Source organism: Pongo abelii, chromosome 9 (genome assembly GCF_028885655.2).
Source record: "Pongo abelii isolate AG06213 chromosome 9, NHGRI_mPonAbe1-v2.0_pri, whole genome shotgun sequence".
NCBI lineage: Eukaryota > Metazoa > Chordata > Mammalia > Primates > Hominidae > Pongo > Pongo abelii.
The window spans coordinates 475,336-491,572 of record NC_071994.2 but is presented as its reverse complement, the minus strand read 5'-3'; the positions used below and the strand labels follow the sequence as shown (position 1 = coordinate 491,572).

The 16,237-nt window shown below is 54.1% G+C and overlaps 1 protein-coding gene across 8 annotated transcripts in view; it reads right to left on the bottom strand.

Annotated features, from left to right (window-relative positions):
- Positions 1–16,237, bottom strand: part of PHRF1 (PHD and ring finger domains 1) — a 36,616-nt gene that overhangs the window by 10,808 nt on the left and 9,571 nt on the right. For all 8 annotated transcript variants that reach the window (XM_054524064.1, XM_054524066.1, XM_024255619.2 and 5 more), the window contains 6 exons: positions 14,343–14,548; positions 10,067–10,150; positions 8,407–8,525; positions 4,055–4,149; positions 3,555–3,730; positions 2,412–2,541 (listed from right to left, as the gene is read on the bottom strand). In XM_054524064.1, coding sequence (XP_054380039.1) covers positions 2,412–2,541; positions 3,555–3,730; positions 4,055–4,149; positions 8,407–8,525; positions 10,067–10,150; positions 14,343–14,548 — 810 coding nt within the window. The remainder of the gene's footprint in view (positions 1–2,411; positions 2,542–3,554; positions 3,731–4,054; positions 4,150–8,406; positions 8,526–10,066; positions 10,151–14,342; positions 14,549–16,237) is intronic.

The window sequence follows — 16,237 nt, the reverse complement described above, 5'->3', positions numbered from 1 at the left end:
GGCGTGTGCCACCACACCCGGCTAATTTTTGTATTTTTGTTTTTTTTTGTTTTTTTTTTTTTGAGACAGAGTCTCGCTCTGTCACCCAGGCTGGAATGCAGTGGTGTGATATTGGCTCACTGCAAACTCTGCCTCCCAGGTTCACGCCATTCTCCTACCTCAGCCTGCCAAGTAGCTGGGACTACAGGTGCCTGCCACCACGCCTGGCTAATTTTTTGTATTTTTAGTAGAGATGGGGTTTCACTGTGTTAGCCAGGATGGTCTCGATCTCCTGACCTTGTGATCCGCCCGCTTAGGCCTCCGAAAGTGCTGGGATTACAGGTGTAAGCCACCGCGCCTGGCCTAATTTTTGTATTTTTAATAGAGACGGGGTTTCATTAAGTTGGCCAAGCTGGTCTTGAACTCCTGATCTCAGGTGACGCACCTGCCTCAGCCTCCCAAAGTGCTGGGATTACAGGTGTGAGCCACTGCACCCGGCCCCAAAGATTTTTAAACGGAGAAATAAACCATGTATACATATATATATTTTTTTGGAGACAGAGTCTCACTCTGTCACCCAGGCTGGACTGCAGTGGCGCCATCTCAAACTCCTGGCCTCAAGCTATCCACCTGCCCCAGCCTCCCAAAGTGCTGGGATTACAGGCTACTCAGGAGGCTGAGGCACCACAATTGCTTGAGCCTGGGAGGCAGAGGTTGCAGTGAGCTGAGATTGCACCATTGCACTCCAGCCTGGGCAAGATGAGATCCTGTCTCAAAAAAAAAAAAAAAAAAAAAGGAATAAAAATAATGTGTTCCCATCGGGGAGAGACACAGAAAATGAGCTGCATCTAAGAACACAGCCTGACATCCCTAAGTGTACCATTAAATATCTTACATAATTATCATCAGGGCCAGGCACCATGGCTCACACCTGTAATCCTAGCACTTTGGGAGGCCAAGGCAGGTGGATCGCTTGAGACTTTAACACAAATGAGCTCACTGCACATCTGTAGTGACATAAAGATTAAAACAATTTTAATTGCAAAAACACCCAGCCAAACGCCCATCAAAAGAACAAACTGTGGTATATTCAAACAATGGAATATTTCTCAATAATAAAACATCAGCCACAGACACAGATAATTACAGAGATTCCCAGAGTGCTGTGCTGAACAAAAGGAGCAGTAAGTTGGGCCCCTGCACCAGACCCACAGATGCTCAGTCCCCTGGAGCCCCAAGACCAGCATGAGCGATACACAGTGATGCACACGGCCGCAGGGTTGCTGGTGGGGCTGAAGTGCGGTCTCGTTCTGTGCTGGCTGGAATGGAACTTACATCTGTCAAACCTAAGACTACACACTAAAGTGAGTGCATTCACTTAATAAAAAGTACGTATGCTTCAGGCCAGGGGCGGTGGCTCAGGCCTGTAATCCCAGCACTTTGGGAGGCTGAGATGGTCGGATCACCTGAGGTCGGGAGTTCAAGACCAGCCTGGCCAACATGGTGAAGCCCCATCTCTACTAAAAATACAAAAACTAGGTGGGTGTGGTGGCGGGTGCCTGTAATCCCACCTACTCAGGAGGCTGAGGCAGGATAAACACTTGAACCTGAGAGGTGGAGGATGCAGTGAGCCAAGATCACGCCACCGCACTCCAGCCTGGGAGAGTGAGACTCTGTCTCAAAAAAAAAAAAAGAAAAAGTATGCATGCTTCAATAAAGTTAATTTCTAAAAGATCACAGATTAGAACGCACTGAGTAAAGCAGGACTCCACGCGTCCACAGTGACTTAAATCCCCTTGAGGGAGAGGGAATGCTCTTCTGAAAGCCAAATGTGCACGCACATCAGCGCAACGGGGTATTTGACAAGGTGCAGTCGACGGCTCTTCCCAGGAGCGGCCCGTTAATTTTAAGGGAGAATTAGTCACTTCACAGTGGACCTCTGAGAACCAAGTCATCAAAGTTAACCAGCGCTGGGACAAAATTACCAAAACTCATAGAGAAAAGGACTGAAAACCTCAACAGGGCAGAAGCAAGACGACGCAAAATCACTGATCTCAACTCGGCCCCCACAGAAAAGCCCAGGCCCAGATGGCTTCAGGGCGTATTCTGACAAATGTTTACAGCAAAAATAACAAGACTGCTTCCATAAACTTCAGGATGCAGTCCTTCCAGAAAGCAGAGGGGAGCAATTCGGGAAGGCCAGCATCACCCTGGCACAATGCCAGAGGCAGCGTGGTCACAGATCTGCACATCAGACCCACACCTCCCGGGCCCAGTGCGGCTTCTGTGTAGTGTTTTCAGCTGAGAAGATCAAGTTGCAGAAAGAAGAAATGGAAATGCCCACAGCCCTGGCCTTGAGGGAAGCAGTGAGTGGACCTCGGGCATGGGTCCCAGCACATGGCTGGCGGGAGAGTCCATCCCTCCAGGCTTACTTGTCTTCCTCTTCCGTCGGGCAGGAGTGCGCGGCGTCAGGGAGCGCTGATACACGGCGGTGCTGAGGCCAGTCGCCACAGCCTCGATGGCTTCATCCAACAGGGAAGACCCGAGGCGCCCTGGTGTGTGCTACAGGCAAAGCGGCGGTGCCGTCAGATGCCCTTGGGGCCTCAGCCGGTCCAGCACAGACCCCAAAGGGAGCCCAGAACATAGCCCGCAATGGCAGCCAGAGAAGCAGGACAGCCTCCCCACCCGCCACCTGCAGCAGCCACGACCCGGCCTTCCTCTCCCCTGCCAGAGGCTGACAAGCACTCCCACGGGGGCAAGGCCAGGACAGCCCGGGACGGCTCTGGGAAGCAAGCTCAGGGCTGGAATGGAGGACAAGGTCAGGCAGGCACCGAGAACAGTGGAGTTCTTGGTGGAGGAAGAAGGGCACAGGGCGGAGCTCAGAGCAGAGCCCGTGGGAAGCCCTGAGAGCTGGGCTCCTGCACAGTGTGGGGCTGGTATGCAGCAGGGACGAGGGAAGGGGCAGGTGGGTGGGTGGGGGCCAGACAGCATCCCAGGGGCATATGGGAGGGCACCAGTCACTGTGGCGGGGGCGGCGCAGGTACTGGGCAGGGCGCTGGACAGGGACAGCCCCCGCCCCACCCAGCCTTCTCAGTCCACTCCAAATTCAGCGTTAGGTTTGCCAAGGGCACACACCACATGCCCACAGCCCACACCCTCCTGCTTGTCTAATGCCCAGGGAAAGGCTGCCGTGAGGACGGAGGCTGCGGGGAGCACCTGAAACCGAGCACCAGGTCCAGTGCAAGAGGAAGGTGCTCACAGGTGCCCAGAGGGAGCGGTGCTGGCATGGGGCCTGGGGAACAAGGGGGGTTTCCTAGAGCCCCCACCGCCAGGGCCAGGCTTCACCTGCCCCTCAATGCCTGGCTCCAGGTACTCGGAGAGGCAGCCCCACCTTGGGCCGCTGGGCTCACCCTGGGGTGCATTCACCTGCTCCCCTCAGCAGGGCCAAAGAACACGAGCCACCGGGGCCGGGCGGACCCCACTGTGCCGACGACGGCCCTCCCACCTACCCGGACTGCTGAGACCACTCTGGGCAGCTGGGGCTCTGCGACTGGCATCAGGGCTGGGCCACCCACCTGGGCCCTCCTGGCCGTGGAGATCCGGTTCCGGTTCACGGTTGCTCTCACTCTCTCACTCTGCCGTGTCCTGGCTATCGCCCGGGTCCTCCCTGCTCGAGGCCGAAGCCTGCTAGTGGTGGGAACCACATCGGCCAACAGCAGGGAGACCTCCTCCTCACTCACGGGACCCGCATCTGGGAAGAACCACCAAGGCTGATGTGCCACACTCACAGGCCACACGCCTCCCCCAACAGCTCCCCCTGTGGCTGCCGGCCATGCAGCAGCCCTGGCTTGGGCTGACCTATGCACAGGACCCAGGGCTGCTCATGGAGCCTGGTGCTTCTAACACTGAGTACCGGAACCCCCCAGCCAATGGACCCCACACACATCCCCGAGAAAACGAGCCCGAGACAGCCCTAGATGTCCTCCCGACACCGCAGCCGAACCTAACCCCGGGGACCGCAGAGCTGACAGTGAGAAGGCCCATGTGCGCCTTGGGATGGGAGCAGTGTCCTTACCAGCGGCAAGCACACCAGGGGCAGCGCATTCCGGGCAGAACCACTCGTCCACTGGCACCTCCTGGAGAGGGGGGTCCAAGCATTCCATGTGGTACCTACAGGAGAGAGCAGGGCCAGAGCGTCCAGGTGCTGCTCACAGCTTTCCCAAACCTCCTCAAGTGAGGGGACCACAAAGCAGGCCTCCGATGGCACCCAAGTCTGCGATGCATTCTGTTAGGGCTGACCTGCATCCCCCCGAAATTCATAAGAAGCCCTAACCCCCAATGTGACAGCAGGTAGAGATGAAACCTTTACGGTTATAGGATCGGTGTCCTCAGAGAGGGGAAGGCCGGGGGGGTCGCAGCGGGGAGGCAGCCATCTGTAAGTCGGGAAGGGGCCTCCCCAGGGACCAGGCCTGCTGGTATCTCAGATGTCCAGTTTCCAAAATCAAGAAAAGGAAGACCTGCAGTTTACACTGCCCAGCCTGTGGTATCCTGACAGCAGCTGAGCTGACCGCGACACACGACACACACCCCGAGGCCGACAGTGGCTCACAATGAGCTCCTGCGGTAGGTGCTGCCTGTGGGGCCCCCTTCCCAGAGAGCTTGTCTCACCCACCCTCGCTCCTGGGGTTTCAAACACCGCGCCTCACACCAAGCCACTGAAGAAGGCGAAGGTTTCTTTGCTGAAAGGAAACTATGTTTTAATTGTTTCTATCGAGCTTCAGGGAAGGTAGTTTGGGAAGTGCTGCCACTAGTACGAGGTATCTGTGCCCCTCCAAGCAGCCAAGGCTCGGGAGTCTGTGCCAAGATCCTTGAAACTTCACCCCAAAGACCCCAGACAGCCTGGAGTAAGGCAAAAGCAATCAAGGCAAGGGAGTCAAGCTGATGATTTCCCTGAAAATTGAGCATGAATTCAACTGAACCTAACTACCACTTACCACGGACTGAACTGCTCTAGGATCTAAGATACGAGTTAAACAAGAGTAAACCCATTCTCCCAAGAATCCTGCACCTATGAGAAGGTGTCCGCTGTGTGGCCCTCGCTGGGGCCATACAAGATAGGAGACAGGCATGCAGGAAGAGAAGCCGACTGCCCCGGGCACACAACACGCCCTGCCAGGCCAGCAGAGAGGGGCGGCAGGTGGGGGCGCTCCAAGAGCCTAACTAGGTCCCCTCCTAACATCTGCTCTTATACAAGTTCTCTGGGGACAAAGGCAAGGATGAGCAGTACCTTCTTTCAAAGAATTCCAAAGTCTGAAAAGGTCCAACCCACTTTCCCACCACTGAGCTCCAGCAGCCTTGGAGGAGGCTGCGGCTCACCTGAGGCCCAAGCAGAAGGCCCCTCTGCGCTCGGCAGGCGCCCATCCACAGCCAGGCCAGGCCTGTGTCCCCCACACTCAACCCCGAGAAGAGGAGATTGGCTGCAAGTTTAAATATGAGCACGGGGACAAGGAGGGCTGCCAAGACCTGCCCAGCTACGGTGCAGGCACCCATAGCTCCACCTGCACAGGTGGCTTGGTGGCCCTGCTGAGGGCAGAATCGCCCTGCAGCTGAAGGTGCTAAGATCTGACCTGCCCAGGGAGGGGAGGGCCATACCTAACAGGCCTCAGTGAGCCCCTGCACTGCCTCCCTGGTGAATACAAACTTTTAAATTAGATTGTAACTTAAAAAAGAAAAAAATCAGAAACTGTATCTTATTTCATGTAATGTCAGTGTATCTACAGATAGTGTTTTCTTGTTTTTTGTTTTTTTGTTTTTGTTTTTAGTCTCTCTGGAGTGTAGTGGCGCAATCTCGGCTCACTGCAACCTCCGCCTCCCATGTTCAAGGTATTTGCGTGCCTCAGCCTCCCAAGGATCGGGAGTTACAGGTGTGAACCACCACGCCCGGCCAATTTTTATATTTTTAGTAGAGATGGGATTTCACCATGTTGGCCAGGCTGGTCTCGAACTCCTGAGCTCAGGTGATCCGCCTGCCTCGGCCTATTGTGATTCCATTTTGACATGAGGAACTGAGTAATTTTAGACGTGTGATTTTTAAGTCAGACTTAACTGAAAATTTAGCATACTGCAAACAGTAACAATATGGAAATGTTTAGAAGTATGAGAATTGTTATACTGATCAGTTTTAATGTTTTAGATCCACCAGAGTTTTTATGTACTTGCGTTGTTTTATCTGCAAACTAATTCAAGTAGTGTAGGTACAAAAAAAATCAACATATCAAATTTATAAATGTAATTTATAATAAAAATTTTTAATTAAGTTGTAAACATTCCCAAGAGCCTTGTTACAAGGTACTACAACTAGGTTGGGCACAGTGGCTCACGCCTTTAATCTCAGCACTTTGGGAGGCCGAGGTGGGCGGGTCACTTGAGCCCTGGAGTTCTACACCAGTCTGGCCAACATGGTGAAACCCCGTTATTACCTAAAATACAAAAATTAGCCAGGTGTGGTGGCACGTGCCTGTAATCTCAGCTACTGAGGAGGCTGAGGCAGGAGAGTCACTTGAGTGACTCACTGCAGAGGTTGCAGTGACTCACTGCAGAGGTTGCAGTGAGCCGAGATGGCACCACTGCACTCCAGCCTGGATGACGGACCAAGACTCTGCCTTGAAAAAAATAAGTAAATGAGTAAAATAACAGCTAACAGGAAAACCAGGCTTTGTGCGTGAAAACTGGCCTACCAGCTGCCCTTGAGCCACTAGAAGGCTCACGGCCCTGGCCTGCAATGAGGGCCTTGCCCAGGACGGTGCCTGTGGCGACCAGGACCAGGTCTAACACGCCGTGGCCTCTCAGGCCGTGTCCAGCGATTCCAGGCCAGCCCAGGCCCTTCCTTCACATGCCCAGAGTGGCCACAGCCACAGGTAAAGAGGACCAGTCCTACACATGGGCATGGAGTGCTGAGCCACCCCTCCACCTCTTTTTTCCTTTTTAAGCATTCTGCATATATTCACGGTGTAAGTCAGTAATCAACAGCCAATAAGCACTGTGCCCAGGGCTGCAATGACCAGGCTGCTGGGATACTCAAGGCAGCAGCCCTGCCCTTCAGACTCACAGCAACCAACTCAGTGCCTGCCGGGGCGGTTGGCAGCGTCTGCTCCCAGGAACCCTGAGGAGGTGAGGACTGTCAGGGCAGAGCACTCAGGAAACTCACAAAACATGGATTTAGGCTCAGACTCGTGAGAAAGGAGGGAAGGCGAGATGTCTGCGAATGTGAGCAGAGGCATGGCTATCTCCTGGCTGCTGGGAGCAGCGGGCAAGACCAAGCAGGGTCTGGGGACCAGGAAGGGCCGGCGGAGCACACTGCAAGGCCCCTGTATTCCCACAGGCCACGAGGAGGGCCAACTGACCATGAGACAAACGTGGTGGCCGCCTGCAGGACCCCCAAGGAGGCCCCTGCAGTGTCTGCAAAAGGACAGCCAGCGATTCCTGCACCAACAGCATGAGTGGAGCAGAGGCCTGGGTATGTGGCTAAGAACGAGGTGACAGGTGGGGGCACAAGCGGCCGTGGTCAAGGACGAGTCAAAGGTGGGACGACCGGGACCACCCGCCACAGAGCAAAGGCTTTCACCAGGAGCCCGTCCTCGGTGCGGCTCCAGCTGCGGCACGTCAAGGCCTCCTGGCTCCGGCTGTTCCGTAGTCCAAACCCTGACCCAGCTACTTCCCACCCAAGAGAAGGTTCCAGATCGAGCAGCCTCACTGGTTCTTTCAACAAGGGAGATTTCCAGAATCCTCTCTCCATAATTTCACAGCAGAAAAATTATTCAAATCAACAGGGAAAGCCCCTCACAGGAGGCTAATGGGGAAGGGGGCATCTGCTTACAGCCAACGACACAAAGCAGGGATGAGACAACAAGTGTCACAGGCTCCCGGGAAGCCAGGGCCACGCAGGGCCAGAGCAGGCGCTCTCAGCTGTGCCAGGGAGAGCAGCACGTGCAGCATAACTGGACATGCACCGGAGGGTGAAGGAGGAGCAGGGTGAAAGGTGAGGGACCAAGGCAGCCAGGATGATGGACACAGGCACAGCCACTCCTCCCCAACAAAGGCTGGGACCAGGACACGTCCCACCCTCTGGCTGACCAGCCCCACAGCCTCCTGTCTGGCTGTTTTCTTTTTTGTCTTGATGTATTACCTGCACTTCTGTGAGCAGCCTCAGAATGTTTTTTGGGGAAAGATCGAAGTGTAAATGAGTGTAATAGGAAGGCCCGCAGGTGCCTGTGGTCCACAGGACTGAACCGCGCTGCTGAGGGTGGTGAGCACAGCTCCAGGTGCTGGGACTCAGACTTCACAGAGCAAAGAGGCTCTGCATCCCTCCTGCACTTGGCCTGCCTAGCACACAGCAGGGCACGTGTGCCAGTCCCAACTGTCCCTTACCCCGCATCGCAGCCATCGCAGAGCAAAAGCCTGTCCTCGCGGTCGCTCCTGCCGCACACCTCACAGAAGGTAGGGTCCTCCTCCTCTTCCTCACTCGCTTTGGTGTTCTCCACTGGGATCTAGGACAGAATCGTCGGTCACACACCACACAGGACCCAAACTCCCCGCGGTCAATTCCCACCATGATACACAGTTAATCCAGAATCGATCAATTGGCTTCAGATTCCTACGTGGGCTCCACAGGCCCAGAGGGGCTCCCTCAATGTGCACACAGGGATTTTTATGTTTTCTACCATCTCAGGGTGGTGATCTAAGAGGAAAATATTCAAGAAAAAGCAAAGTATGATGCACGGAAAGGAGCGGGTAAGCCCTACGGCCCCAAAGTGGAGTAATCAAGCAGGGCGAGGCAGCAGGTGCTGGACTGCCACGGAAGAGCAACATCTGCCTCTTTAAAAAAAAAAAAAAAAAAAAAAGGCTGGGGGCAGTGGCTCACGCCTGTAATCTCAGTACTTTCGGAGGCTGAGGCGGGCAGATCATGAGGTCAGGAGATTGAGACCATCCTGGCTAACACGGTGAAACCCCGTCTCTACGAAAAAATACAAAAAATTAGCTGGGCGTGGTGGCGGGCGCCTGTAGTCCCAGCTACTCAGGAGGCTGAGGCAGGAGAATGGCGTGAACCCGGGAGGTGGAGCTTGCAGTGAGCTGAGATCGCACCACTGCACTCCAGCCTGGGCGACAAAGCAAGACAGACAGACACACACACACACACACACACACACACACACACGCACACGCTGTAATCCCAGCACTTTGGGAAGCTGAGGAGGGAGGATGGCTTGAGCCTAGGAGTTCAAGACCCACCTGGACGACATAGTGAGACCTTGTCTCTACTTAAAAAAAAAAAAAAAAGGCCGGGCACGGTGGTTCCCGCCTGTAATCCCAGTACTTTGGGAGGCCGAGGCGGGCAGATCATGAGGTCAGGAGATCAAGACCATCCTGGCTAACACGGTGAAACCCCGTCTCCACTAAAAACACAAAAAATTAGCTGGGCGTGGTGGCGGGTGCCTGTAGTCCCAGCTGCTTGGGAGGCTAAGGCAGGAGAATGGCATGAACCTGGGAGGCGGAGCTTGCAGTGAGCCGAGATTGTGCCACTGCACTCCAGCCTGGGCAACAGAGTGAGACTCTGTCTCAGAAAAAAAAAAAAAACAAAAAAAAACAGCCGGGTGTGGTAGCTCACGCCTGTGGACCCAGCTACTCAGGAGGCAGAGGCAGGAGGATTGCTTGAGCCCAGGAGGTTGAGGCTGTAGTAAGCTGTGATTGTGCTACTGCACTCCAGCCTGGGTGAAAGAGCAAGATGGTGTCTCAAAAATAAAGAGCTCAAGCAGACGAGCCAGAGAGCTGCTCCCAGATGTGATGGGTACAGGGGTGGGGTCGAAGGGACATCCCAGGAGCTGGCAATATCTCTGCCTCTAACCCCCAACCCGGACCCCAAACCCCCCAGACAGGGCTCATGGCCACAAGGGGCACTTGAGTTGATTTCTATGAAGCATTTAACCAACCCTCATTTCAGAAGAGCAAGCCCACTTTGGAAAGCACGCTCTGTCCCACAGGGCCGGGATAGAAGCACGGCTGGGGCCTCCACGGCAGCGTCCACACTCACCTTTCTTAAGATTTTACCACCAAATTGAGCTCGAATACAAATGCACTTAAATAGAGTTCGATCAACTGGACAGGAATTGGCATTCTGTGAGAAATAAAAACAGGATCAGAATCTTGTAAATCACTTTCACTTAGAAGTCAAAAATTCTTTTACACTGAAAAATCAAGTATCTGCTAAATGCCTCCATGTGCCAGGCCCTCCACTAAGCTGCTGGCAACACGACAGTGGAGGGAGCACAGCGAGCCTTGCCTCCCTGCGGAGCTGCCAGCCCTGGCGGGGAGGGAAGAGCAGCTCCATGAACGCGTAGCATCTCAGTGATAAGTAAGAACAATAAAGGGAGGACAGACAGGCATGGGGGTGCCATCGTGCACAGGCCCCTCTGCGGTGAGCCCATTCAAATCTTCTGCTAACTTTTCCAAAAGATTGTTGGACATTCACTAGTAAATTTTTAGAATTTCTTTTCATAGGCCGGGAGCGGGGGTTCATACCTGTAATCCCAGCACTTTGGGAGGCCGAGGCAGGCGGATTACCTGAGGTCCGGAGTTCGAGACCAGCCTGACCAACATGGAGAAACCCCGCCTCTACTAAAAATACAAAATTAGCCAGGTGTGGTGGTGCGTACCTGTAACCCCAGCTACTCCGGAGGCTGAGGCAGGAGAATCGCTTGAACCCGGGAGGTGGAGATTGCGGTGAGCCGAGACGGCGCCACTGCACTCCAGCGTGGGTGACAAGAGCCAAACTCCATCTCAAAAAAAAAATTTATTTTCATAGTATGGATAACAGTCAGGTATGAGTTGCAAATTTATTCTTGCCTTTATTAATAGTGTTCTGACCCACATAAGAACCTTATGTTGGCTTTATTAAGGTACACCACACACAAGAAAACACTGATTTTAACTGAATAATTCAATCGGCTCGGACAGATATACGACCTGCAGAGTCCCCACCCTGGTCTTCGGGCCCTTCCCTCTCCCGCCTGGCTGTTTCTTCCTGTTGTCTCAGGGGTGTGGTTAGGTGCGTCTTCCCTGGGGTTTCTCAGGATTGGAGCCGCAGCATGGACTCCGCTCACGGCATTCTGCTCTCGCTAGCACTGAAGAGACACCACCACACAAACGGTCCACGTGTCCATTCCCCCGTGGTGAACATCAATGGACGCGTCTTTGTGTGGGCGCACTTCTGTTTCTCTTGGGTAAACACCCAGGAATACATGGCCTTTGAGGTTGTACGTGTGACACCCCCGCCTCTGGAGTCTGGGGTGCTCTCCTACCCACCAGCTCAAGGGGTGTGCGTAGCACCTCCCATGGTGGGACTGGGGTTCCCAGAGGAGCCCTGCTGCTGAACCCCGCACGCTCCGTGCCCGTTTGCAGACATTCTCAGGCTGAGCCCCGCACGCTCCGTGCCCGTTTGCAGACACTCTCTCAGGCTGAGCCCCGCACGCTCCGTGCCCGTTTGCAGACACTCTCTCAGGCTGAGCCCCGCACGCTCCGTGCCCGTTTGCAGACACTCTCTCAGGCTGAGCCCCGCACGCTCCGTGCCCGTTTGCAGACACTCTCTCAGGCTGAGCCCCGCACGCTCCGTGCCCGTTTGCAGACACTCTCTCAGGCTGAGCCCCGCACGCTCCGTGCCCGTTTGCAGACACTCTCTCAGGCTGAGCCCCGCACGCTCCGTGCCCGTTTGCAGACACTCTCTCAGGCTGAGCCCCGCACGCTCCGTGCCCGTTTGCAGACACTCTCAGGCTGAGCCCCGCACGTTCCGTGCCCGTTTGCAGACACTCTCTCAGGCTGAGCCCCGCACGCTCCGTGCCCGTTTGCAGACACTCTCAGGCTGAGCCCCGCACGCTCCGTGCCCGTTTGCAGACCCTCTCTCAGGCTGAGCCCCGCAAGCTCCGTGCCCGTTTGCAGACACTCTCTCAGGCTGAGCCCCGCACACTCCGTATCTGTTTGCAGACACTCTCTCAGGCTGAGCCTGACATGCTCCGTGCCCGTTCGCAGACATTCTCTCAGATTGTTTAGGAAATCCTTCCCTTTTCTTATCACAGAGCTACCCATGCTTTCTTTTCAAAGTTTCAGTTTTGCTTTCTAATTCGAGATCTTGAATCCATCCAGCATCGTGTGTGTGCTGTGAGCAGCCCCCAGCTGATCTGCCTCACAGGCACCTCCTGTCTCCCTGAGTATGTCCAGGTCTCTTTCAGGCCCCTGCAAAACCCCTGGGACTGGTTTCCAGTCCTGGACTGATTCCAGTTCAATCCCTGTAGTTTTATAAATCATAATATCCAGTAGGCAATTTCTCCTCTTTTCAAAGCTATTTTGGCAATTCTTGGTGCCTTCCTGTCCTCCTGTGTTGACTTCACATCAAGCACCCTGAACTCCTGCTGGAAAGGACGGGATCAGCATCCCCACCCTCTCTACGGAGCAAGACGTCTCGAAAGGGAAGGAGCCTTGCTTCAGTCACAGCTGTGTTAGAAAAGCTCTTTAAATGTCTTACACGTCTCTTTATGACTTATTTCCAAACACAATTTTAATCTTTATTAACCTCGTATCCAGTAATCTTGCTAAGCAGTGTTCTAACAGTTCATTTGTAAGATTTTTTTTTTTTTTTGAGACAGTGTCTCGCTCTGTCACTGGGCTGGAGTGCAGTGGCGGCGCAATCTCAGCTCACTGCAACCTCCAACTCCCAGGTTCAAGTGATTCTCCTGCCTCAGCCTCCCAAGTAGCTGGGACTACAGGTACGTGGTACCATGCCCAGATAATTTTTGTATTTTTAGTAGACTCAGGGTTTCACCATGTTGACCAGGATGGTCTTGATCTCTTGACCTCATGATCCACCCACCTTGGCCTCCCGAAGTGCTGAGATTACAGGCGTGAGCCACTGCGCCCAGCCCCATTTGTAAGATTTCTATACTGACAAACTTGTTTGCAAATGCCCTGTTCTGCTCAATATTTATCTAATAAATGCCAGACAGAAAATACACAGCAAACACTGTATCTTGTGCCTCAATTTAAATGAAAGCTTCACTTGCCAAAAGAAAAATCTACCAAAAAAATAAAAAATAAAAATGGCCAGGCGTGGTGGCTCACGCCTGTAATCCCAGCACTTTGAGAGGCCGAGGCGGGTGGATCACCTGAGGTTGGGAGTTCAAGACCAGCCTGACCAACATGGTGAAACCCTGTTTCTACTAAAAATACAAAATTGCCCTGGCGTGGTGGCGGGCACCTGTAGTCCCAGCTATGCGGGAGGCTGAGGCAGGAGAATCGCTTGAACCCGGAAGGTGGAGGTTGTGGTGAGCCAAGACTGCACCATTGCACTCCAGCCTGGGCAACAAGAACAAAACTCCCTCTCAAAAAAAAAAAAAAAAAAAAAAGAAAAAAAAAATCTAAGCCTGAATGTACTGTGGGCTGTGGAACCCACAACAGAACAGGAACAGGAAGTACCAGAGCCAGACTTTGAGTGAGGTCACAGCCTGCCACCACCAGCAGCATGAGCAATGTCTGAGTCCTGCTTCAAACTAAGCATACAGGCAATTTTCAGCTACTCAGTGAAAGAGAACAGGAGGACCCAGTCACTAGGAACCCTGGGTGAGGTCACGGTCCTGAGGAGAGCCGGGGACAGCACGGGCTGCTGGTGCAATCGCAGGGAGGGGAGGGAGTCAAGAGGTAGTGGTGTCGGAGCTGAGCCCTGAGTACAAAGGTCGGGGACTCATGAGTCATCCTCAGACTGCAAGCTCTCCTTTTCTGGCATTTTTCACAATATTCAGAAAGGGAGGGGGGAGCTGACTGCTTCTAAAAGTTCATTTTGAAATATAAAATACACTGCACGTTTACGGTAAACTCTATTCACCTGTTCTAAGGACAGTCCCTTTTGATGCCGGTTATTGTGAATGAGTGCCAAATCGTACCGGTGTTTTCTGTATCAACTGAGAGAACCACATGTCAAGGCAGCAAAGTGCCATGCAGCACAGCACGCCTGACTCTGGCTTGCAGGCCAAGATGGCCCCTACGTCAACCAGGGTTTCTGCAGCTGGTTCCAGGAGACCCACGGCCGTCCTCTCTCCTGCCCCTGACCGATACACCACAAACGCCTCACATGAGCTCACCCACACCCCCGAGAGCCATGGTGCTCACAAAGCAAAGGCCAAGCCAGACTCAATCCTGTGGCCCCAGGGTCAGCCGCAGAGCAGACAGCTAGAACCTCACAAGAGGCTGAACACAGGCTGGGTCACCTATCAACAGTGAGGCCATCCTGAAGGGAGGAAGAACCCAACCAGAGGTGAACTCACCTTGGACCACTCGACAATGCAGTCCAGGCAGAAGTAATGGGCACAGTTCTCCGGCGTCCCCACGGCCTGGTCTCTGAATGCGTTGAGACAGATCGGGCAGCTCTCTGCATCATCATCAGAATTAAAAGAGCCAGTGGCTTCCAGTTTCCCCTGAGTACCCGCTACCTCCAGCAATGTCTCCCCGTTGTCTTCAGAATCTTCGGAACCTGGAGAGGAAACATGCCAGCTGGTGCAAGCAGGACGGGCGGCGTGAACTGCGGCACTGGAGGCAAGCGGGCCCAGGCTGCGCTCAGGACACCAGGTCTGCAATGCAGAGCCCACCTCCCCGTGGGCTCCTGCCACTTACCTCCACGTCCACGCTCAGCACATCCACAACCCCAGGAGCCCTGCCCCGCACCTAACCTGAAGCCTCGGGTGCCCTGCACCGAGGGGCGGGAAGCTGAGTGTCCTGAGTATCAGACCAGCTCCTCTAAGCTGAGCTTGCGGCTGAGGCAGACCTCGGGAGGCAGGGCAGCCCTGGGGCCCAGCACAGGTCCCAGAGACCATCAGGTTCATTTCGGAGCCTCCAAGCGAGCCCCTCAGTGCAGCAGCCCCTGTTTCCAACGCCCCCTTCTCAAAGCATGAGGACCACAAACCATCTGCCCGCGGACGGGACTTCCTTCTGAGGTTGCCTGTTCCTCTTCCCTGTGGGAGGTAGAGCACAGGCTCCTAACTGGGCCACTAACCACAACTGTTCTGGCCAATTCGGAGTGGTTCTGAGGCTACACATTGACCAGCAGGGAGCAGGGAGATGCTCTGAGTTCAACATGGCAGAGCCCACACGTGCACTGCTATCTTCTTTCTACCAAACTCCAATGAAACAACGCTAAAGTAAACAGAACACAAGTTCATATGGGAAGAGGAGCAGACTCGGTGTGTGTGGCAGGTTCCTCCTAGGCCCGAGACCCTCCCAGTTCCACACATGTGGGCAGGACCCTGCCAGCACTGGGACATCACTCCCAGGACCCTCTGTTATTTGGCAAAGGGAAAGACACACCCAGAACAGGAATTTACACTGTTGAAGAGGCTGTGAGAAGTGAGAGCTGCGAGGGAGGCAGCAGAAGAGTTTTAAGTTCTCATCTTTCATGTTAAGAGTTGAAGAGCTACTGGCCAGGCGCGGTGGCTCACGCCTGTAATCCCAGCAACTTTGGGAGGCCGAGGCAGGCAGATCACGAGGTCAGGAGATCGAGACCATCCTGGCTAACACAGTGAAACCCCATCTCTAATAAAAATACAAAAAATTGCCAGGCGTGGTGGCTCAAGCCTGTAATCCCAGCACTTTGGGAGGCTGAGGCAGGTGGATCACCTGAGGTCAGGGGTTTGAGACCAGCCTGGCCAACATGGTGAAACCCCGTCTCTACAAAAAATATGAAAATAGCCGGGTGTGGTGGTGTGTGCCTGCAATCCCAGCTACTCGGGAGGCTGAGGCAGAAGAATCGCTTGAACCTGGGAAGCAGAGGTTGCAGTGAGCCTAGACTGCACCATTGCACTCCAGCCTGGGCAACAGAGCAAGACTCCGTCTCAAAAATAAACAAACAAATAAATAAATAAATAAATAAAAATACAAAAAATTAGCCGGACACGGCGGCAGGCGCCTATAGTCCCAGCTACTTGGGAGGCTAAGGCAGGAGAATGGCGTGAACCTGGGACGCGGAGCTTGCAGTGAACTGAGATTGCATCACTGCACTCTAGCCTGGGCAGCAGAGCGAGACTCCACCTCAAAAAAAAAAAGAATTGAAGAGCTACTACCTCAAGCTGGAAAGGGCAGTGTAACAAGTGATTTTCAGCAGGAAACACCAGGGTGGGAAAAGCAATGAGAACGAAAGCTCCCAGGCCCCAGCAACGCGGGCCTTGCT